The sequence below is a fragment of the Muscardinus avellanarius genome, assembly GCF_963383645.1.
Source record: "Muscardinus avellanarius genome assembly, chromosome: 10".
NCBI classification, from domain to species: domain Eukaryota; kingdom Metazoa; phylum Chordata; class Mammalia; order Rodentia; family Gliridae; genus Muscardinus; species Muscardinus avellanarius.
The window spans coordinates 17,176,503-17,200,859 of NC_137796.1; the positions used below are offsets into that span (position 1 = coordinate 17,176,503).

At 48.8% G+C, this 24,357-nt stretch overlaps 1 protein-coding gene across 1 annotated transcript in view; it reads right to left on the reverse strand.

Moving 5' to 3' along the window:
• Positions 1 to 12,967: 12,967 nt before the first annotated feature.
• TANGO6 (transport and golgi organization 6 homolog) overlaps positions 12,968 to 24,357 on the reverse strand; it is a gene marked incomplete at its 3' end in the record, with an annotated part of 189,194 nt that continues 177,804 nt past the window's right edge. Inside the window, exon 18 of the mRNA XM_080704242.1 lies at positions 12,968 to 13,144. Within this exon, the coding sequence (XP_080560368.1) occupies positions 12,968 to 13,144 (177 nt within the window). The remainder of the gene's footprint in view (positions 13,145 to 24,357) is intronic.

The following is a 24,357-nucleotide window of genomic DNA, read 5'->3' on the forward strand; positions in this document are numbered from 1 at the left end:
ATGCCTTCCTCAGAACCCTACGCAGACAGCGCTCCGTGGCCACCTTTCATTTTTCTCCTTCCTTTGGTGAATCCGGGGAAAATCTAGAAGGCAACCGTCAACCAGGATCTGCCCTCTTGATGGAATATTGCAGACACTGTGCAGCGACCAGAAAGTCAGCCGTGAAGAGACTGCTCGCGCCCCGCAGAGCGCGCTGCTGACCACTGGGCGGGGCGCGCCCGCCGTGACCCCAGTGCCTGGCGCCGAGCAGGAGGATCGCCGTTCCTGGCCAGCCCGAGCAACTCAACAGTGAGACCCGTGGCAACTTAGACTGTATCAAAATAAGAAATAAAGCCGGGCGTGGTGGCGCAGGCTTGTCATCTCAGCATTCGGGAGGCTGAGACAGGAGGATCGCAGTTTGCAGCCAGCCTCAGCTACTGCTTAGTGAGGCCCTCTGCAACTCAGCGAGACCCTGTTTCGAAGGGCTGGGGGTGGAGCTCGCAGGTCGAATGTCCCTGGGTTTAATTCCCAGCACCACACACACACACACACACCAAGAAATTTTAAAAAAGAATAAAAAATAGGGCTGGAAGTGTAGCTCAGAGGTAGAATTCCCCTTGTTTCAATCCCCAGTTTTGAAAAAACCCAAAACACTAGGATGCATTAAATACATATACAGGATACTAAATTGTTATATGTGAATTAGTACATTTCTGGGTTAAGATCACCCTGCCTTTTGGTATTGGGGACTGAACTCAGGGGCATTCTACCTCTGAGCTACACCCCCAGCCCTATTTTCTATTCTTTATTTTGAAACAGGGTCTCACTGGGTTGCTGAGGGCCTGCTAAATTGCTGACACTGGACTTGGGCCTGTCATCCTCCTGTCTCAGACTCCCAAGTACTAGGATTATAGGCATGTGCTACCAGGCCTGGCTACAAATTTTAAATTTTGAGCCAGGGTCTTGCTAAGTTGTCGCACAGGCTAGCCTGGGGCTTTTGATGTTCCTGCCTGAACTTCCTAAGTAGCTGATATTACAAGAGTTAAAATCCTTTGCATTTTTGAATTAGAACTGGGGGTGCAGAGAGAACTTCCAAGAATGACTATGTCAGCCGTAGTGCCCTCTGGCCACGGGAGTCCCCAAGCGCATCTCCCCTCTGGGTGTGGTAAACCTGCCCCGGACGCGTACTCACGTGCATGTGCACACCCACGAGTGCACAGAGCTCACCCTGACACCAAGTGCACACACGCACCTTCCCCGACCTTGCTGGAACAGTCCCAGCCTGAGTCCAAGCTGCCAGATCAGGGGAGGAGAGCAAATCACTTAAGGCGCCGGGTGAGCGCGCCAGGTCCATTCCCGCGATACTAGAACATCGACCAAATGACTTTTTCTTTTTTGGTACTGGAAATGGTTCCCAGGGGCGTTCTACCTCACGCTGCACCCCCGGTCCTATATTTTATTCTTTATTTAGAAATAGGGTCTCACTGATTGCGGAGGACGTGATAGCTGAGGTTGGCTGCGAACCCAGCGTTTGAGAGGCTGAGACAGGAGGATCGTGGTTCGCAGACAGCCTCAGCTACTTAGTGAGGCCCTTTGCAATTCAGTGAGACTCTGTTTCAAAATAAAGAATAAAAAAATAACTGGGCTGGGAGTGTCGCTCAGAGGTGGAATGCCCCTGGGTTCATACCTAGTGCCGCAAAAAAAATAAATAAATAAAAGGGCTGGTGTGTAGGTCAGAGGTAGAATGCCCCTGGGTTCCATCCCCATACCAAAAAAAAAAAAAAAAAAAAAATATATATATATATATATATATATATATATATATATATTTACTTCTCTAAACCTTATTTTTTCCTTTTCAGAAGGAGGACCATTCACTCAGCCAATTTTTTTTCTCTCAAAAGGAATGGTATTGCTGGGCGTGGTGGCGCATGCTTGTAATCCCCGCACTTGGGAGGTGGAGACAGGAGGATCGCGCAGTTTTGAAGCCAGCCTTAGCTACTTAGTGAGACCCTGTTTCCAAATAAAGTATAAAATAGTTCTGGGAGTGTAGCCCGGAGGTAGAAAGCCTCTGGGTTCCACCCCCAGTACCACCAAAAAAAAAAAAAAAAAAGGAATGGCATTGGAATAGACCCATTCATGTCTATATGCTTTGAGCTTCTTGCAAGAAATTAGTTATAAATGATCCATCGGGGGTTAGGGATTTGGCTCCGCCTGCCCTTTGTGTTGATCCTTAGGACCATAAATACCTACACACACACACATACATACATACATACACACACATACATACATACACACATGCATACATACATACACACACACATAAAATGAAAAGAGCCAGGTGTGGCGGGGCACATCTATAATCCCAGTACTTGAGAGCTGACACAGGAGGATTAAACATTTGAGGATAGCACATGGTAACTTAGAACCTGTTTTAAAATAAAAATAATTTTAAGCCGGGCGTGGTGGCGCACGCTTGTAATCCCAGCATTCGGGAGGCTGAGACCAGAGGATCTCGGTTCACGGACAGCCTCAGCTGCTTAGTGAGGCCCTCTGCAACTCAGTGAGACCCGGTTTCAAAATAAAAAGAATAAAAAAATAGGGCAGGGGTGTAGCTTGTAGGTTGAATGTCCCTGGGTTCTATCCCCAGACCCGCAAAAAATGAAAGAAGAAAGAAAGAAAGAAAAGAAAGAAAGAAAGGAAGGAAGGAAGAAAGAAAGAAAGAAAAAAAGAAAGAAAGAAAGAAAGAAAATAGTGCAGGGGGTATAGCTCCAATTAAATGTTCCTGGGTTCCATCCCCAGTACCGCACAAAAAAAAAAAAAAAAAAAAAAAAAAGAATTTTAAGAAAGGACTGGGGGTATCAGGAGCAGCGGTGTACTCCTATAATCCCAGAAATTGGGAGGTGGAGACAGGAGGATCACAGGTTCAAGGTCAGCCTCAGCAATTTAGCATGACCCTTTTCAAAATTAAAAAAATTTTTTTGTAGTATTAGGGATTGACCCAGGGGAATTTTACCTCTGAGATATACGCCTAGCCCTATTTTACTTTATTTTTTATCTGGAAACAAGATCTCATTAAGTTGTGGAGGGCCTAAGTAGCTGAGGCTGGCTTTGAACCTGCGCGATCCTCCTGTCTCCGCCTCCTAAGAGTGGGGATTACAAGTGAGCGCCACCACGCCCGGCTAAAGAGATATTTTTTAAAAGGACTGGGATTATAGCTCAGAGGTAGAATGTCCTAGTACCAAAAGAAAAAAGAAGAAAAGAAGCCGGGCGTGGTGGCGCACACTTGTAATCCCAGCTCTTGGGAGGCTGAGACAGGAGGATCATGGTTCGTGGACAGCCTCAGCTGCTACCTAGTGAGGCCCTTTGTAACTCAGCAAGACCATGTTTCAAATAAAGAATAAAAAATAGACCTGGGGGCCGGGCGTGGTGGCGCACGCTTGTAATCCCCGCGCTTGGGAGGCAGAGACAGAAGGATCGCGCGGGTTCGAAGCCAGCCGCACGTGCTGGCTTAGGAGACCCTGTTTCCAAAAATGAAAATGTAAAAAATAGGTCTGGGAGTGGAGCCCGGAGGTAGAAGGGCTTCCAGGAACCCCAGTACCACCAAAAAAAAAAAAAAAAAAAAAAAAATAGACCTGGGGGTGGAGCTCGGAGGTAGAATGCCCCTGGTTCCATCCCCAGTACAGCAAAAAAAAAAAAAAGGAAAGAAAGAAAGAAAGAAAGAAAGAAAGAAAGAAAATAAAAAGAAAAAAGAAGAAAGAAAAGAAAAAAGAAAAGAAAATCTGAGAACCAAAGCTCTGCTTAGCAGATCAAAGAATTAAAATATCTATGACCTTTAGCCGGGCGTGGTGGCGAACGCTTGTAATCCCCGTGCTTGGGAGGCAGAGACAGGAGGATCGCGCAGGTTCGAAGCCAGCCACGCGCGCTGGCTTAGGAGACCCTGTTTCCAAATAAAAAAATGTAAAAATAGGTCTGGGAGTGTAGCCCGGAGGTAGAAGGGCTTCCAGGAACCCCAGTACCACCAAAAAAAAAAAAAAAAAAAAATCTATGACCTTTAAAAAGGACATTTCTGTCTGGGTGTGGTCGCACGTGCTTGTAATCCCAGCACTTGGGAGGCTGAGACAGGAGGATCGCACAGGTTCAAAGCCAGCCTCAGCTACTTAGTGAGGCCCTCAGCAACTTAGTGAGACCCTGTTTCCAAATAAAATATAAAATAGGGCTGGAAGTATAGCCCGGAGGTGGAAAGCCCCTGGGTTCCACCCCAGTACCACACACACACACACACACACACACACACACACACACACACACGATAAGCAGGTGACCACTTTCTTTCTCCTCACTTATGCTACAGCTTGGAAACTATCTATTGGGTCAGCAGCAAAAACAGTGGTTAAAAACGTAGCTTTTGGGTCCAAATACTAGTTTGGCTACTTCTTACTGGCTCTGTGATCCTGGGTCAGTGATTAGCCCCTGAGACCCTCACCTTTCCCACCTGTAAAACAGGGGTAATCCTGAGCTAGCGGCCCGTGTGAGGATCAAGCAGCCCTTGATAGCGCGTCATAAGCTCTGTGGTCAGTGCGGGCACTGCTTAGGAGCTAGGCCGCCATGCTTCCTGGGGTTGCAGGCTGAACCCACTACCTTCAGGGGCCACCAGACCTTATGCCCTGGATCTAGTTTGGGAAATATGGTGGCTATCCTGGGGACGCTCCAAACCCCATAGAAGGCATTCCATGGTGCACCCCAAGAACAGGGGCTTGGTGCAGCAAAGCCCTGTGGGGAGGCCCGCAGAGGTCTAGATTCTCTCTGGCCGAGCACTGGTCACCACTAGAGCTGTAGCCAGGACATGGGGCTGCTGGCAAGTGAGCTGGTGTGCCCGCTGGGGCTGCTGGGACACAGCACGCTCCAGCCCCTGAAAACGCCGAGTCCTGAATTATTAGAGCATGTGTCAACACTTTGAAGACAAAACCAGTATTTCATATTGTCTGAGGCTGGGAGAAATGTAGACTGGCATAAGCTTTGGGGGGACATTTTGATACCTGTTTAAAATGTTTATACCAGCCAGGCATGGTGGCGCACGCTTGTAATCGCTGTACTTGGGAGGCTGAGACAGGAGGATCGCACAGGTTCGAAGCCAGCCTCAGCTACTGAGTGAGGCTCTCAGCACTTAGTGAGACCCTGTTTCCAAATAAAATAGAAAATAGGTCTGGGAGTATAGCCCAGAGGTAGAAAGCCTCTGGATTCTACCCCCAGTACCACCAAAAAATAATAATAATAATAATTAAATGTTTATACCTTTTTTTTTGGTATTGGGAATTGAACTCAGGAGGCATTTTACCTCCAAGTTATATCCCAAGCCCTTTTAAATAAATAAATAAATAAATACATACATACATACATACATACATACATTTTTAAGTTATAAAATTTAAAAAATTACATATATAATTATTTTGTTGTTGGTACTGGGAACTGAACCCAGGGGCCTTTTATCCCTGGCTACACCCTCAGTCCTATTTTTTAAAATTTGGAAACAGGGTCTCACTAAATTGCTGATAGCTTAAGTTTCTAAGGGTGTGAACCTGTATCAGCCTCAACACTGGGATTACATGTATGTGTGCCACCATGCTCTGAATGTTCATATCATTTTATTTTATTTATTTATTTATTTATTTTTGGTCCTGGGGATTGAACTCAGGGGCATTCTACCTCTGAGCTACACCCTCAGCCCAATTTTATTTCTTATTTGGAAACAGGGTCTCGGTAGGTTGCTGAGAGCCTCGCTAAGTTGCCAAGGCTGTCCTTGAACCTGTGATCCTCCTGTCTCAGCCTCCCAGGTACTGGGATTACAGGTATGCGCCACCATGCCCGGCAGGTTCCTATCTTTTTGATCTGGCCTTCCAAGCTCCTAAGACTTCTTACATAGAAGCACTCTAATATGCAAAGTTATGTGGAGAATCACTGGGAATTAGACACAGCTGATCATCCACAGACGCTGCCTAGCCAAGCTGTCGTTCACCTGAATAGTGGAGTCTCACTGCCAGCCCGAGGGAGGGGATCTGCAAGTACTGACAGGCGTTTCCAAGGTAGATGATGAAAATATGAATACATGTATACACAAATATACGCATATATGCCATCATTTACGGCAGTAAGGTATAATTATTAAAGGTATGGGGGATCAGGCACCTTTCTGTCAGTGGTAATCTTGGGGTAAGAGTAGAGGTGAAGCGGGCGTGGTGATGCATGCCTGTGATCCCAGTACTTGGGAGGCTGAGACAGGAGGACTGAAGGTTCGAGACCAGCCTCAGCAACTCTCAGCAACCTGCTGAGACCATTTCAAAAAAATAAAAAAGGCTGGGGGCACAGCTCGGAGACAGAATGCCCCTGGATTCAACTCCTAGAACCACAGAAAGGAGAGAGAGAGAGAGAGAGAGAGAGAGAGAGAGAGAGAGAGAGAGAGAGAAGAGAAAGAGCGCAGAGGCCCAGGCTCCAGAAACTTCCTCGTGGGCCCCACCCTGCAACTCAAACTCTACTCTATTTGAAAGGCATGTACTCAATTTTTTTGGGGGAAAAAGCTCCAACAAATGCCCAAAGTAATTTATTGAGCGTCTCCCAAGGCAGCAAACAGGGTATTGACAGGAACCCAGGAGACCTGGAGCTAAATCTCAGCCACGGGGACAGTGCTAGTCACCCCGGGTCCCCAGGCGGCGGTCACACGAACCCCGACTTTGTTTTTTGTTTTGCTTTGTTTTTTAAGGGTCTGGGGATGGAACCCAGGGGCATTCGACCTCCGAGCTACACCCCTGCCCTATTTTTTACTCTTTATTATTATTATTATTATTATTATTAATAATTATTATTATTTTGTGGTACTGGAGTGGAATGCAGGGACTTTTCTACCTCTGGGCTATATTCCCAGACCTATTTTCTATTTTATTTGGAAACAGGGTCTCACTAAGTTGCTGGGAGCCTAAGTAGCAGAGGCTGGCTTCGAGCCTGTGCGATCCTCCTGTCTCAGCCTCCCAAGCGCGGAGATTATAAGTGTGCACCACCAAGCCTGGCTTTTATTCTTATTTATTTATTTTTGCGATACTGGGGGGTGGGATTCAGGAGCTTTCTACCTCCAGGCTACACCCCCAGCCCTATTTTTATAATTTATTTTGAAACAGGGTCTCACTAAGTTGTGGAGGGTCTCACTAAGTAGCTGAGGCTGGCCTTGAACCACGAACCTCCCGAATTCTGGGTTAACCACGCGGGCGGAAACAAACTTCAAACAAATGTGTGGGCGGGTCTCCCTCAGCCCACCCGCCTTCCCCGTCCATTTGTCTGGGCGGGGGCCGAGTGGCCCACGGGTCACATGGCTGCCACAGTTGCAGGAGTGAGTTGGGGACGATCCAGCTACTGGACCACAGAGCAACTGGTCTCCTGCCCTGGGCTCCAGGGGACCACAGAGGGCCACCCGGGGCGGGGCCGCAAACTGAGGCTCCGGTAGCACAGCCCTCCGGGGTCACGATGAAGAATTGAAGGCGAGCGGGGAATTTGTTTTTTGACAGCTCTCTTCATCTTGGTCTCAAAGCACTTTCCAAAAACAAGCAGAAGGGGCTTCAGGTACGAACAGGTCTGAGGCTACCCCCTGGCTCAGAGCGGCCACCCCGGCCTCATCCACGCCGAATCCCGGCTCACCCACCTCTGCGCCTCGCCCTGGGGTGCCGGTCCCCAGTGCGCTTCCCGAGGCTCAGTCCAACCTCGTCAGGGATCAACTCCTCACCAGCAGGTGTGCGCGGCCCTCGGCCCGCATACCTCGTACCGTGCCCCACCAGGGTCTTTCTCCTTTGCTTCCTTTTTTTTTGGGGGGGGGGTACTTGGGATTGAACCCAGGGGCAGTCTACCTTCAAGCTACACTCCCAGCCCTATTTAATTTTATTCTGAAAGAGGCTCTCGCTAGGTTACTGAGTCTCACTACTTGCTGAGGCTGTCCTCAAAACTGCAACCCTCATGGCTCAGCCTCCCAAGTACTGGAATTGCGAGAATGTGCCACTTTGGTCAGCTTCCCTTTCCCTCCCTCCCTCCCTCCCTCCTTTTTTCTTTCTTCCTTGGCTTGAACCCAGGGGCATTCTCCCTCCAAGCCCTACCCCAGCCCTATTGTGTGTGTGTGTGTGTGTGTGTGTGTGTGTGTGTGTGTGTGTCACTGGAGATTGAACCCAGGGGCATTCTTCCTCTGAGCTACACTCCCAGCCCGATTTTATTTCTTATTTGGAAACAGAGCCTCACTAGGTTCCTGAGAGCCTCGCTAAATTGCTGAGGTTGCCCTCAAACCTGCGATCCTCCTGTCTCAGCCTCCCAAGTACTGGGATGACAGGCACGGGCCATCGTGAAAAGGGCTGAGGGTGTAGCTTGGAGCCAGAACTCCCTGGGGCTCAAGCCCCAGTACTGAAAGAAAAACAGAAAGAGGAAGACAGAAAGGAAAACAGACAGAATGAAAGAGGGAGGAGGAGCTGCAGCCCGTGCGCCCTCCCTGCAGGCTGTCTGGCTCCCTCCGCAGTGAGGGCAGGTGAGGCCCTGACCGTGGAGGGCGCCATGTGTGCAGGGCGCCATGTGTGCAGGGCTGATAAGGCGCAGAGTTGATATTTCTGATGAAGTAACTGGGGACCCGTTGGAGGGCAGATTTGTGCCAGGGAGGAAGAAAAACAAAGCCATGCGGGGAGCCCTTAGTCAGTGATCAGGAAGCTGAACCCGAACAAGTGGATCCCTGGGCGGGGCCTGGGCTTGGCTGCACGGCTTCCCCAGGCTCTTGCTGCAGGCCAGGGATGGGGATGGTGGGCCTGGGGGCAAGGAGAGGAGGGAAGGAGAGGAGGGAAGGCAGAGCAGAGGTGCTCAGGGAGTCCAGGTACAAGGGAGGGGCCCAGGGAACTGCCATGGTAGGTAAGGGGCAGCAGGCTAGACCTGAGGGAGGACAGGGGCGGAGGCAGCAGGTGTCCAGACATAGCACCGCTTCTTCTTTTTCTTTTTTTGGTCTTGGGGACTCAACCCAGGAGGGTTCTACCTCTCAGCTACACGCCCCACCCATTTAAAATTTTTGTTTTGAAACAGTCTCACTAGGTTGCCGAGGGCCTTGCTAAGTTACTGAGGCTGGCTGAGAACCTGCGATCCTCCTGTCTCAGCTTCCCAAGTACTGGGATTACCAGTATACACCACTGAGCTGGCTGGGAAAGTGTCAACTCTGTTCAAGCTATGGGTCTTGGGCCCGTGCAGTTCTGTGCCTTTTTAAATTTACATTTATAGCTGGGCGTGGTGGCGCAAATTTGTAATCCCAGCACTTGGGAGGCTGAGACAGGAGGATCGCACAGGTTCGAAGCCAGCCTCAGCTACTTAGTGAGGCTCTCAGCAACTCAGTGAGACCCTGTTTCCAAATAAAGTATAAAATAGGTCTAGGAGTGTAGCCCAGAGGCAGAAAGCCCCAGTATCACTAAATAAATAAATAGCTGGGCATGGTGGCACACACTTGTAATCCCAGCATTTGGGAGGCTGAGACCAGAAGGATCGTGGTTTGCGGACAGCCTCAGCTACGTAGGCCCTCTGCAACTCAGTGAGACCCGGTTTCAAAATAAAGAATAAAACATAGGGCAGGGGATGTAGCCCGGAGGTCAAATGCCCCTAGGCTCCATCCCCAGACCTGCTAAATAAATAAATAAATAAATAAATAAATAAATAAATAAATTTAAGTTTATGCTTTCATTATCCTATTATACTATTTCCCAAGGATATCTCCCCCTACACACACAGACACACAGTTGGTGTGTGTGAATGAATTTGGAAGAATTATTTAATAATTTGAGTTACACTAAGGAACCTTTTCCTTAAATTTGGTAACAAAAGCAGAAAAAGTGACTCTAAAATAGAATCCATCACAATCAATAAAGAACAAACACTTTTAGTCTCTTGCCAAATAGTTCAACTTAAGCAACTTATAAGCTGGGTATGGTGGCGTAGCTTGTCATCCCAGTACTTGGGGGCGGAGACAGAATTGCAGGTTCGAGGCCAGCCTCAGCAACTGAGACTCACTTTCTTTCTTTCTCTCTCTCTCTCTCTCTCTCTCTCTCTCTCTCTCTCTCTCTCTCTGGAACCCAGGGGCATTTCTACTTCTGGGCTATACTCCCAGACCTATTTTATACTTTATTTGGAAACAGGGTCTCACTAAGTTGCTGAGAGCCTCACTAAGTAGCTGAGGCTGGCTTCGAACCTATCTCAGCCTCCCAAGTCCAGGGATTACAAGTGTGCGCCACCATGCCTGGGTAGACTATTTCAAAATAAAAAAGGCTGGGGGTATAGCTCAGAGGTAGTATTAAAAGAAAAAAAGAGGGGCGGGGCTCAAGAAACAAGCACCTTTAGGTTTATCTGGTTGATCAAAAGAAAATCTTTTCCTGATTTGGAAGCTCCAATCCTGATTTTCCTGGGTGTTCTTGATTGCAGAAAAGAAACTATTCCTTAAACATGTCTAACCAACCCATTCTATTTCTTTCCTTAGTAAACTGTGACCCACAATGGTATATAAGTTGGCTTCTTTAATTAATTAATTATTGTGGTACTGGGGATTCTACCTCCAAGCTACACCCCCAGCCTGATCTTATTCTTTTATTTTGAAACAAGCTCTCACTAAGTTGCTGAGGCTGGCTGCAAATCTGAGATCCTCCTGTCTCAGTCTCCCAAGTACTAGGATTACAAGTGTGTGCCACCAAGCACAGCTCTAAATTGGCTTCTTTTTTTTTTGTGGGTCTGGGGATTGAACCTAGGGGCATTCAACTCCAAGCTACATCCCCTGCCCTATCTTTTATTCTTTATTTTGAAACCAGGTCTCACTGAGTTGCAGAGGGCCTCACTAAGTAGTTGAGGCTGTCCGCGAACCGCAATCCTCTGGTCTCAGCCTCCTGAATGCTGGGATGATAAGTGTATGCCCAGCTCACTGCCTTATTTTTTATTCTTTATTTTTGAAACAGGGTCTCACTAAGTTGAGGAGGGCCTAAGTAGCTGAGACTGTCCACAAACCGCGATCCTCCGGGCTCAGCCTCCTGAATGCTGGGATTACAAACGTGCGCCACCATGCCCGGCTTAAATTGGCTTCTTCAAAAGTATGCCAACCATGAAGATTGTAAGCTAAGAACCATGTATATAATCTGGCCAGAGAGACATGCCCTATTTAATTTTATTTTTTTATGGTACTGGGGATGGAACCCAGGGGCCTTCTGCCTCTGGGCTACACTCCCAGACCTATTTTATATTTTATTTGGAAACAGGGTCTCTTAAGCCAGCTGAGGCTGGCTTCGAACCTGCGCGATCCTCCTGTCTCAGCCTCCCAAGTGCGGGGATTACAAGCGTGCACCACCACTCCCTGCCCCTATTTTATTTATTTTATTTTGGTGGTAATGGGGTTCCTGGAAGCCCTTCTACATCTGGGCTTCACTCCCAGACCTATTTTATACTTTTTTATTTTTGGAAACAGGGTCTCTTAAGCCAGCGTGGCTGGCTTCGAACCTGCGTGATCCTCCTGTCTCTGCCTCCCAAGCGCAAGGATTACAAGCGTGCGCCACCACGCCCGGCCTCTATTTTATTTTTATTTTGAAACGGTCTCACTAGATTGCTGAAAGTCTTGCTAAATTGTGAGGTTGGTCTTGAACCTCCAATTCTCCTACCTCAGCCTCCTAAGTACTGGGATTGTAGGCATGCGCCACTGTGCCCAGCTCAGCTGTTGAGTCTCTAGAAACTGTTCTGGCTCATCCGGGTCTCAACACCCAGAGGACAGGGAGAAAGTCCTGTGATAAAATTCCACTCCTAGCCTAGGACTGATGGAGGAACTCTGAATTAGCCTTGCCAAAGCGTGGACAACAGGAAGGGCTTATCTAAAGCGGCCGGCCAGTTTCTCCTTTTCGTCATCTCTTTTAGTTGTAATTAAAACGCAGCGGCCAAAATATATAAGTAAACAGAGACCACAATGCTACCGCTGAAAGTGCTTCAGCGAGCTTGGCGTGAGGCCATCAGTCACTAGCCGGCCGGCCGCCTGCAACTCACACGCCCCGCCGAGCCCTCGCGCTCCCGGAGCGGAGGACGGAACGCCAGACACAGGTCCTCTCGGACGCTGCGGCTCGTTTTTATTTGGGGGAAGGGGTACTAGAATTAAATTCAAGGGCATTCTACCTTCAAGATAGATCCCCACCCCCCTTTATTTGGAAAGAGCCTTGCTAGGTTACTGAGGGCCTGCTAGCTTGCTGAACCTGCGAGTTTCCCGTCTCAGCCCCCCAAGTACTGGAATTACAGGCACGCGCCACCATGCCTGGCGCTGGGGCTCTTTTCTCCTGACAAGCAGGGCAACTCTCTCAGACAGAAGGAAAGAAAACGGACCCAGAGGACAAACAGGGCTTGTTCGTGTCTGGAAGACTGCCTAGCACGGTTCTCTTTTCTGAGCATCGTTCCCTGCAAGGATCCCCTCTGGGTACCAGGGGAGGGGTCCAGACTGCCGCTCCTCTGGCCAAGATAAGTTTATTATTCCATCTTGCATGTTTTAGCGTGGACTTCCTTCTGTCCCTAGCTTGCCTGCTCACTATCGTAAGAAAGAATGATCTCCCCAGAGCTTCTAGAGGTGTGACCTTGGAGTGGCCGACTTCCTCTCCTCAAGTTGTAAGACAATGGTCAATTAATCAGACTCCACTGTCCTTGAGCACTGACTTCTAAAAGGAGACACCCTTCTCTAAGTGCTACGGACAGTGAAAGATACACAGGCCAGTGAGATGTGAACTATTTTTTTCCTTAACTGTACATGCTTCCGGCTGGGCGCAGGGCGGCTAGACAGATGCTATGGGAAGGTCAGCCAGAAGGCCCGAGTGTCCAGTCACAAAGAGCCAGCTCAGGGCCAGCCGACACCTGAGGCCGTGGGGCCGCCTGCTGGTGGCCTGGCCCTGCTCTGGGGGCTTGTCCCTCCTGCGGGGCAGATCTAAGGCAGGACCACGATCCTCTTCTCCAGCTTCTGTGGCGGGAACAGGAAGTTCCTCATGATCTCGTCCAGCTCCTCCAGGGCCAGCTGCGCATGGAGCTGCGCCACGCCATCAGGCTCCGAGCGCACCACGTACTTCAGCAGCTGGTACAGGTCCTTGAGGACGTCCCGCAGCACCTGTGCGAGAGAGACGGGCCGTGAGCATCTGTGTACCAGGCGGACACCCGCCGCCTCCCTTCAGAAGGCTGCGCGTAGCCGGGCACTGTGGCTCACGCTTGTCATCCCAGCATTCGGAAGGCTTGAGAAGGGAGGATCGCAGTTTGTGGCCAGCCTCAGCTACTTAGTGAGGCCCTCTGCAACCCAGTGAGACCCTGTTTCAAAATAAAGAATAAAAATAGGGCTGGGGGTGTAGCTCAGAGGTAGAATGCCCCTGGGTTCCATCCCCAGTACCGCAAAATAAATAAATAAAAAAGAAGCCTGCGCGGCGCACTCAGGCTGGAGGGGGCCGGCAATGGGTCCCCAGATGGGCGGCCTTTGTGTTTCCCACTCACCGCTGATGCATCGCTACCCGGCTCTTTGGGTGACAGTTCCCCTTACTCTCAGGCCTAAGTAGATGCCACCTCCCTCAGTCCCAAAGCAGAACAGACACCTCAGGACCTCAGAGAATGACTGTCCAGGTGCAGTCACTCTTAAAGCAACAACCGCCAGCGTTCCACTGAGAAGTCCCTGCAAAGCCCCTGGCCAGCACCCTCGGAGCAAGCTCGGACCTTAGGAGACCTGGGAGGCGGTTTCTTCAGCAGTAAGGCCTTTTATTACCCTGCTTTTACAATTTTCACCCCATTTCCTTCTCCAGCTCTTGGTATTCAGGATGGAACCCAGGGGCATTCTACCGCTGAGCTATAACTCCAGCCCTATTTTATTTTTAAATTTGGAAATAGGATCTCACTAAGTTGTGGATCCTGTTTCAAAATAAAAAAATAAGAGGACTGGGGGTATAGCTTGGAGGTAGAATTCCCCTGGGTTCCATCTTCAGTACTTCAAAGAAAAAAAAGAGATATGTATGTGTGTGTTTGGACTATTTCAATGGCCACTCTGAGAGCCACACCCATTTTTCATGAGCAGTGCTGTGATCGTGTGGTCTACGTGGAACTGGGAGGATGCCCACAGCCAGGCGTGCCTGCGTGCACAGAATCCTCCTGCCTTGGGAGCTAGAACTGCTAGTAAGAAACGGGTTTCAAAGAAAAAGGGAAAATCAGAGCAAAGAAACTTGGAGACCATCTGGTCAAACAGGGGCAGAAGACACCTGTGGTGTGAGCACAGGTCCTAGGCATTGCACACAAGCACGCTAAGCGCACAGCACCACGTGGCGAACTCGCTCTGGGAATACAAAGAGCCTTCCATCTTTTCATAGTCCTGATAGCGTGAGGATGAGGGGAAGGAGGAAGGCGGGCGAAGGCCCCCGGAGCAAGCCCAGGGCCTGCTCTCCAGCTGCTGGCTGCTCTCTGTGCTGAGCAAAGCTCCTTCCTGGCCCAAGGCCTCTGCACAGGCAGTTCCCTCACCTCGGGAAGCTTTCACTTCTTCCACCCTGTGCTTGAAATGATACTTCTTAGCTGGTGCAGTGGTCCAGGCCGGCAATCCCAGTACTTGGGATGCTGAGACAGGAGGACCGCAGGTTTGAGGACAGCCTCAGCAAGGAGTGAGACTTTATTTATTTTTGCAGGTCTGGGGATGGAACCCAGGGGCATTCAGCCTCCGAGCTACACCCCCTGCCCTATTTTTTATTCTTTATTTTGAAACTGGGTCTCACTGAGTTGCAGAGGGCCTCACTAAGTAGCTGAGGCTGCCTGTGAACGGGATCCTCTGGTCTCAGCCTCCCAAATGCTGGGATTACAAGTGTGCGCCACCACGCCCTGCTAAGTAGTGAGACCTTTATTAACTTAGTGAGAACCTGGTTTAAAATAAAAATAAAGGTGGGCATGCTGGCACATGCTTGTAATCCCCGACTTGGGAGGCTGAGACAGGAGGATCGCACAGGTTCGAAGCCAGCCTCCGCTACTTAGTGAGGCTCTCAGCAACTTAGTGAGACCCTGTTTCCAAATAAAATATAAAATAGGTCTGGGAGTATAGCCCGGAGGTAGAAAAGCCCCTGGGTTCCACCTCCAGCACTAAAATATTAAATAAATAAATAAATAAATAAATAAATAAATAAATAACAAAATAGGGCTGGGAGTGTAGCTCAGACATAGAATGCCCCTGGGATCAATTCCTGGCATTACACACACACACACACACACACACACACACACACACACACACACCTGTTCTCTTCACATATCATACAGGTACCACAGACACTGGGGCCATGTCTCGCCCTGCTCACGCTGGTGCAACCCCAGTACCTTATAAAGTGCCTGGTGCAAGGCAGACCCCACAAATACCGAGTGAATGAAGGTGCGCGTGCTACTCGTGGGCTGTCTCTCAAAACCCAGCATTCTAAGAACGAGGCCAGACAATTGGGCTGCCTCATGGGCACGCGGCCTGAGCAGTCACGTCAGTTCTCTTGGCAAAAGGGCCCTGTGCTGCTTAGTTTAACAACTTGCTGTTGCAATCTTGAAATTCCCCAATACCACAAAAAAAGTCTTAATAATTTTGTCTTTGAACTTATATTTCTTTTCTCTCTCTTTTTGTCATCCTGAGAACTGAATCCAGAAGCATTCTACCTTCAAACTACACTGCCAACTCTTTTAATATTTAAAAAACATTTTTTGTGGTACTGGAGATGGAAACCAGAAGCATTCTACCTCCGAGCTGAACCCCCACAGTCCTATTTTTTATTCTTTATTTTGAAACAGGGTCTCACTGAGTAGCTGAGGCAGTCTGCAAACCGTGATCCTTCTGTCTCAGCCTCCCAAATGCTGGGACCACAAGTGTGCGCCATCGCGGCTGGCTTTATTTCTTATGGTACTGCAGACTGGACCCAGGGGTATCCTACCTCCAAGCTATACCTCTAGTCCTATTTTTTTTAAGGTATGGGGAATGAAACCCAGCGGCATTCTACCTCCGAGCTACACCTCCAGCCCTATTTTTTAGTCTTTTATTTTGAAACAGGGTCTGCCTGAGTTGCAAAAGGCCTCATGAGGTATTAGCTAAGGCTGTCTGCGAGCCATGGTCCTCCTGTCTCAGCCTCCCAAATGTTGGGATTACAAGCGTGTGCCACCACGTCTGGCCCATCCAGCCCTATTTTTTATTCTTTATTTTGAAAAGGGTCTCAGTGAGTTGCAAAGAGCCTTACTAAGTAGCTGAGGCTGTCCGTGAACTGTGATCCTCCCTGTCTCAGCCTCCCGAATGCTAGGATTACAAATGTGCGCCACTATGCCCAGTTTGAGACCTTGCTTTAAATTAAAGAATAAAAAATAGGGCTGGGAGTGTAGCTTGGTGGTAGAATGGAATGCCCCTGGGTTCCATTCCCAGTCCAAAAAAAAAAAAAAAAAGAACTTGCTTTCAACACAGATAAGAAGTCAAAAGCTTTTTAGGGGACATAGATGACCAGCCAGGTGCAGTGGCACACAATATCACAATTTTAAAAATATTTGGGTAATTATTTAAATATAACTGATTTTCTCTGCAATCTTATGTATTTTATTTTATGTGCTTAAAAAAAAAAAAATCCTTCTGTGCCGGGCGTGGTGGCGCACACTCGTAACCCCAGCATTTGGGAGGCTGAGACCAGAGGATCGCGATTCGCGGATGGCCTAAGCTACTTAGTGAGGTCCCTTGCAACCCAGTGAGACGCTGTTTAAAATAAATAATAAATAATTGGGCAGGGGGTGTAGCTTGGAGGTCGAATGCCTCTGGGTTCCATCCCCAGATCCGCAAAAAAAAAAAAAAAAAAAAAAAAAAAAAGGAAAAGAAAAAAATCCTCTATTCTACAAAGAAGGAAACACATATGCACAAAGTACGGAACACAAACTGTGCAGTTTTGGTGATTCTGCATATGAATTAAATGCTCTTATAATTGCATTTAAAATTGGCACTGCACAAAATAAAAATGAGAAGTAAAACTCATGCTAGTAATTTCACATTTTAGTTTTTCTCTACTTAGAACAACATAAATAGCAAATAAAAAACACCATGACAAGTTGAGAAAAAGACACTATGGAAGAAAGGAGAAAACTTCATATTTTATCACCATTAATGTTATTTTTCCTCTTTTTTTTTTTTTTTTTTTTGTACTGGGGACCAGGGGCAGTCTACCTCTGAATTACACTCCCAGACCTCTTTATTTATTTATTCTTATTACTTGTTTTTTTTTTTTTTGTGTGTGTGTGTGTGTGCGTGGTACTGGGGATGGAACCCAGGAGCGTTCTACCTCTGAACTTCACCACCAGCCCTATTTTTTATTCTTTATTATTATCATTATTATTTTTTTGCGGGTCTGGGGATGGAACCCAGGGGCATTCGACCTCTGAGCTAAACCCCCTGTCCTATTTTTTATTCTTTATTTTGAGACAGGGTCTCACTGAGTTGCAAAGGGCCTCACTAAATAGCTGAGGCTGTTTGTGAACTGTGATCTCCTGTCTCAGCCTCCCAAGTTCTGGGATTACAACCGTGCGCCACCGTGCCCGGCTCCTTTTTATTTATTTTGAAACAGGGTCTCGCCAAGGTGCTGACAATCTTGAACCTAGGATCCTCTGTCTCAGCCTCCCCCAGTACAAGGGGTACCAGGCGAGTATCCCTGCGCCCAGCTTCCTTTTTAACCAGGGCCCTGCGTGGTGACTTTGAACTGGGCTTGCGGGTTGCAGAGGGCCTGGAAGACAACTCAGCGCTCCCTGCCCCAGGTTGAGTGCTAAGTGCCTCCACCAAGACACTGCCTGATCCCAGCTGGGCCGTTCTGTACTGGGCTTTCTCAGGAGCTGCTGGGACACGATAGAAGGAGGTAGGGCTCCATCTGACCCTAACTAGGGCCCTGCCCCCTGCCCCCCTGTAACCTTTCTTTGGGCGAGGAAGTCCTATTTTCCTTGAGGCTGAGTGTGTGAAAATGAGATGATTCCGGAAAGACAATGACTTCCCACTGCTACCGGTTCCGATGACATTCAAAAATCACCACGGAGCACCTGCCCGCGCTCAGGCGGTGTGTGCTGACGAATGCATGAATAGTGCGCACGCCCACCCCTCCGGCGCTGCCCCCCACGCAGGCGAGCGGTGTGCACCCGGGGGCGCAGTTCTGTGCAAGTAGAAAAGTCACTTCCCTGTGCGGGCGGGTGGACCGGAGGAACACGCCCTTCATGAGGAAGAGCCGTGGAGCGAGCGGGTAACCGCTGAGAGGCACCAAGGAATAGCTTTGGGAAGGAAGCGTTAGTGAGGCCCTGCACTGCCGCTCCACCTCAACTAAGGGAGTTTATTTTATCCGAGTGATACTGAGGATTGAATCCTAGGGTTTGTTATTCTGAGCCACACCCCTAAACCCTTCTGATTTTTTGTTTTTGAGACAGGATCTCAATAAGTTGCTGAGGCTGGGTTTGAACCTGTGAGCCGCCTGAGTACAAGGATTACAGGAACGCACCATCATGCCCAGGTTGAGTTTCTTTTTTGGCACTGGGGGTTGAACCTAGGAGTGTTCTACCTCTCAGCCACACCCCCAGCCCTATTTATTTATTTGAAACAAGGTCTCTATAGGTGCTGACAGTCTCACTATTGCTGAGGCTGGTCTTGAACCTATGATCCTCCTGTCTCAGCCTCCCAAGAACTGAATTACAGGCGTGCACCACCATGCCAGGCTGAAGTAAATGAGCTTCTAAGCAAAACCAGCATAAAGACAGTCTCCTAGCTGGGCGCAGGGCACATGCCTTGTGATCCAAGGACTTGAGGGGTGGAGACAGGAGGATCGCAGGTTTGAAGCCAGCCTCAGCAACCTGGCAACACCTTGTTTGTTTGTTTGTTTGTTTTTGGTGGTACTGGGGATGGAACCCAGAAGCCTTCTACCTCCAGGCTACATTCCCACCAGACCTATTTTATATTTTATTTGGAAACAGGGTCTCGCTAAGTTGCTGAGAGCCTCATTAGGTAGTTGAGGCTGGCCTCGAACCTGTGCGATCCTCCTGTCTCAGCCTCCCAAGCGCTAGGATTACAAGCATGCGTCATTACGCCTGGCCTACAAGACCTTGTTTTGAAACAAAAACTTAAAAAAATAAAAAGGACTGGGATGTGTAGCTTGGAGATAGAACCCTCCCAATTTTCAGTGCTCGAGAGAGAGAGAGAGAGAGAGAGAGAGAAGAGAGAGAGAGAGAGAGAGAGAGAGAGAGAGAGAGAGAGAATATCGATCTCCTACACTTTCCCCCAGAGGATCATTGCTTAAAGCCTCTCCATTTAGGAATTCTAGTTTCCACAGCTTTTTACAGGTCATCTTTTTTCTTTTTTTCTTTTTTTTGGTGGTTCTGGGGTTCCTGGAAGCCCTTCTACCTCTGGGCTATACTCCCAGACCTATTTTATATTTTTGAGACAGGGTCTCTTACGCCAGCGCGGCTGGCTTCGAACCTGCGCGATCCTCCTGTCTCCGCCTCCCAAGCGCGGGGATTACAAGCGTGGGGATTACAAGCGTGCGCCACCACGCCCGGCCAGGTCATCTTTTTTCTAATCCTAAAGGAATCTTTCACGGGGTCAGAACCTTAGAGCGATTTTGTTTGTTTTTTTGTTTTGCCAAAGCCTCCGAGCCCTCCAAGTTGGCATCTTTACCTTGCCTTGACAAAGGGGAGGTCCAGAGGCGCTCTGTTCTTTCTTGGGTGCGCTAGGAATTTTCCCCTTGGCATGGCTGTGCCCTTAAATAACAACAACGCCTGTACAGACATCGGCCTCGTCCTCCGGCTGAGCTCCTGTTATCAGGCACCGGATCTCCTTTTTTAGGTACCCCAGTGTTAAGCAAAGCCTCCTCCTTAATTAATGGTCTCTCGTAGCAACCCACCCCTGTGCCTCTTCTTCCCAATCCCTGTAACTCCAGGATTCCTGCACATCACAGGGCTTCCTCCGGACTCCCTGAGGATCAAAGCTTCCTGCCAGTCAGGGATTGCCACCAAATCCCAGGGATCAGGGGCTGAATCCAAGGAGAGTTCAAAGGTAAAGTTACTCAGGGAGCCGCAGAGGTGGGCAGGATACAGGCGATCCTGCAGAGGAGCCCTCTCATTAAGACGTCAACACACCTGCCATTTGGCCGGGCTGTGTCAAGGTGGGCTCAGGAAAGGTGGAGGGGTATGGGGGGCTGGGGGAGCAGGGGGGCCTCACCCACAGGAGAGCGGGCTCGGCTTGGTGCAGCAGGTGAGTGGAGACAGTTTCACCAGCTGAGAAGCTTTTGACCAGAGATCGATCGATCCATCCATCCATCCATCCATTCAACCAACCTACCTTCCTTCCTTCCTTCCTTTTTTCTTTCCTTCCTTCCTTCCGCTTAGTGCAGCAGGTGGATGAAGGCACAGTTAACCAACTTAGAAGGCTTTTCTTGGTGCTGGGGATTGAATCTAGGAGCATTCTATTTTATTTATTTATTTATTTATTTATTTATTTATTTATTTATTTTGCAGGTCTGGGGATGGAACTCAGCGGCGTTTGACCTCCAAGCTATACTCCCTACCCTATTTATTTTGTGTGTGTGCTACTGGAGATGGAACCCAGGGGCTTTTCTACCTCCAAGCTACACCCCCAGCCCTCTTTTTTATTCTTTATTTTGAAACAGGGTCTCACTGAGTTGCAAAGGGCCTCGCTAAGAAGCTAAGGCTGGCTGTGAACCCAGATCTTCCTCTCTCCACCTCCCAAATGCTGGGATTACAAGCATGCATCATCACGCCTGGCTCCTGCCCTATTTTTTATCCTTTATTTTGAAACAGGGTCTAAGTTGCGAAGGGCCTAGGTGGTTGAGGGTGTCTGCAAACCGCGATCCTCCAGTCTCGGTCTCCCAAATACTGGGATTACAAGCGTGCACCGTCACGCCTGGCCTTTTTTAAATTTTGAAACAAGGTCCACTAAGTTGCATAGGGCCTCACTAAGTAGCTGAGGCTGGCCTCCAACTGCAAAACTCCCATCTCAGCCTCCAAAGTACTGGGATTACAATTGTGTGCCACCATGCCTGGCTCCCAGCCCTATTTCTTAATTTTTATTTTTACCTTGAAATAGGGCCTTGCTAAGGTTAATGAGAGTCTTACTATTTGCTGAAGCTGTCCTCAAACCTGTGATCCTCCTGTCTAAGCCTCCCATGTACTGGGGTTATAGGTGTGTGCCACCACCACCTGGCATTGATCAGGGAGATATATATTTATATAATTTTTTTTTGCAGTCCTTGGAATAAAATCTAGGGTCTTATGCATGCTAAGCACATGCTCTACTACTGAGCTATAAACCTCCAACCCTCAACCCCTGGCCAGAGATTTGTTAAAGCAGCACCCAGCTGGGTTGGTGGTGCAAGCCTATTAATCTCAGTACTTGGGAGGCTAAGACAGGGGAACCAAAGGCTCCAGGACAGCCTCAGCAATGTAGTGAGACGCTCAGCAAAGCAGCAAAACCCTGCTGCAAAGCAAAAATAAGGCTGGGCATGGTGGTGCATGCTCGTAATCCCAGCATTCGGGAGGTGGAGACCAGAGGATCACAGTTCAGTTCACAGACAGCCTCAGCTACTTAGCAAGGTCCCTTCAGTGGGACCCTGTTTCAAAATAAAGAATAAAAAATAGGGCTGGGAGTGTACCTTGGAGGTAGAATGCCCCTGGGTTCCATCCCCCAATACCGCAAAAAAAAAAAAAAAAAAAATTGGGCTAGGTGTATAGCTTAGAGGTAGAAAGCCCCTGGGTTCCATTCCCAGTACTGGAAAAGGAAAAAATAAATATACAAATGCTGGGAGTGGTGGTGTACACTTGTAATCTCAGTATTTGGGAGGCTGAGACAGAAGGATCCTAGGTTTGAAGCCAGCCTCAGCTACTTAGTGAGGCCCTCTGCAAATCAGTGAGACCCAGTTTCAAAGTAAAGAATAAAAAATAGGACTAGGGGTGTAGCTTAGAGGTAGTATGCCCCTGGGTTCAATCCCTAGTACACACACACACACACACACACACACACACACACACACACACACACACTTATGAAGACTTTAGGGTACTGTGTCATACACACGCACACTCTCCTCTGCCCACCCTCTCTGTCTCCAGGTGCCAGTTCCCTGAAACACAGGATGCGGAGGCTTCAGGGACAGGAGCTCAGGGCGAGACGTGGCTGGGAAAAGCCTGGACAGGCAGCACTTGCTGAAAAGGGAACGGGAGGGGGCAGAGGCCGCCTTGGGCGCACAGGTGCGCGTTCAATGGGAAAGCAGGAAAACCGTCTGGCGCTTTCAATAGCTTGACCTGGAACATCCCTGAAAAGGCTGTACCTTTGAGTTAAGATCAAAAGAAAAAGATGGCAGATATTTTCTTTTCTTTTTAGCTTCTAAATTTGTTTATTTGATTATAAAAGCCATATAACCACAATCCAGACGACCTGGGAAATGTAGAAAGAAAAAAATGTCTCTAGTCAGACTACCTCTCTACTGGGAGCTCCACCAGTAAGGACGCTTAATAATGCGTTGATTCATCTCTATTTTATTTTTTTGAGGCACTAGGGATTGAATCCAGGGGCATTCTACCTCTGAGTTACATCCCAGCCCTAATTTTTTTTTTTTTTTTTTTTTTTTTGTGGTACTGGGGATGGAACCCAGGGGCCTTCTACCTCTGGGCTACACTCCCAGACCTATTTTATAGTTTATTTGGAAATAGGGTCTCTTAAGCCAGTGTGGCTGGCTTCAAACCTGCGTGATCCTCCTGTCTCTGCCTCCCAAGCGCAGGGATTACAAGTGCGCCACCATGCCCGGCTATTTTAATTTTTTGAAACAGGGTCTCGCTAGGTTGATGAGCATATCCCTAAGTTGCTGAGGCTGCCCTCAAACCTGTGATCCTCCTGTCTCAGCCTCCCAAGTACTGGGATTACAGGTGCGCAGTACGCCGGCCATGCCAGTGCTCTTTACCAGTCACTACAGTACCCTGTGGTCATCTTTACTACTGTGCAGTGTGCCGGGTGAAGCACGCCTGCGCCTGCCTTACGAGCGCGACCAAGAGCACGTTGTGCGACCAACAGAGATTAGGTAAGTGAGGATTTTCTACCCTAAGCAAAGAGATATAATTGAAAGTATCATTATTTCTACCACAGTGAGAAAATTGGGCTTACCATGTAACATTGACATGGGGGGGGTGCAAAGGAGGTAAACACCAGCCAAGTGATTATTATTATATATTTTTTTCGGGTCTGGGGATGGAACCCAGGGGCATTCGACCTCTGAGCTACACCCTCTGCCCTATTTTTTAATTCTTTATTTTGAAACAGGGTCTCACTGAGTTGCAGAGGGCCTCACTAAATAGCTGAGGCTGTCTGCAAACTGAGATCCTCTGCTCTCAGCCTCCCGAATGCTGGGATCACAAGTGTGCGCCACCAAGTCCGGCTTTGCCAGCCAAGTTATTAAAGGCCTCTTTAATCAACCAGCACCTTTGGGTGAGGTCTGCAGACCGTGGGGGCTGGGTCTCATGGGGGAAGGGAGGGACCTGATCTATCAACCATTAAGGAGCTAAAAGAATGAAAAGGCTCAGCTCAGAAGACAAAGAATAGCTGGGTGTGGTGGCCCAAACTTGTGAACCTAGGACTTGGGAGGCTGAGACATGAGGATCACTGGTTCGAAGCCAGCCGCAGCTACTTAGTGAGGCCTTCCACAACTCAGTGAGACCTGGTTTCAAAATAATAAAAAAATAAGGCTGTATGTATAGCTCGGAGGTAGAATGCCCCTGGGTTCAATCCCAGTAACACACACACACACACACACACACACACACACACACACACACCAAAAGCGAAAAAGTAGGTGGTCGCCGGGCGTGGTGGCGCACACTTGTAATCCCTGCACTTGGGAGGCTGAGACAGGAGGATTGTGCAGGTTCAAAGCCAGCCTCAGCTACTTAGTGAGGCTCTCAGCAACTTAGTGAGACCCTGTTTCCAAATAAAATGTAAAATGGGTCTGGGAGTATAGCCCGGAGGTAGAAAAAAAAAAGAAAAAGTGGGTGATCTGGCCAATAAGTAAGTGAGGGGGAGCTGGGAGAGGCGGGAGCGTAAACCAAGGAGAAGACTTGACCTTCGTGCAGCAGCGCTGGCATGTGGCAGGCGGCAGGTGCCTGGCACGCTGCAACAGCCCGATCTTGTGCTGCTAGGCCGAATCCGGGACACGGGGAGGAATTCTGCTCTGGCAGCAGGCAGGAGCCCGCGAGGCAAGCAGCCTCTCTGGGAGGCCGGCCGGCCGCAGAGCTGGGAGCAAGATCCAGACCTCATTCAGGGAGCCTCAG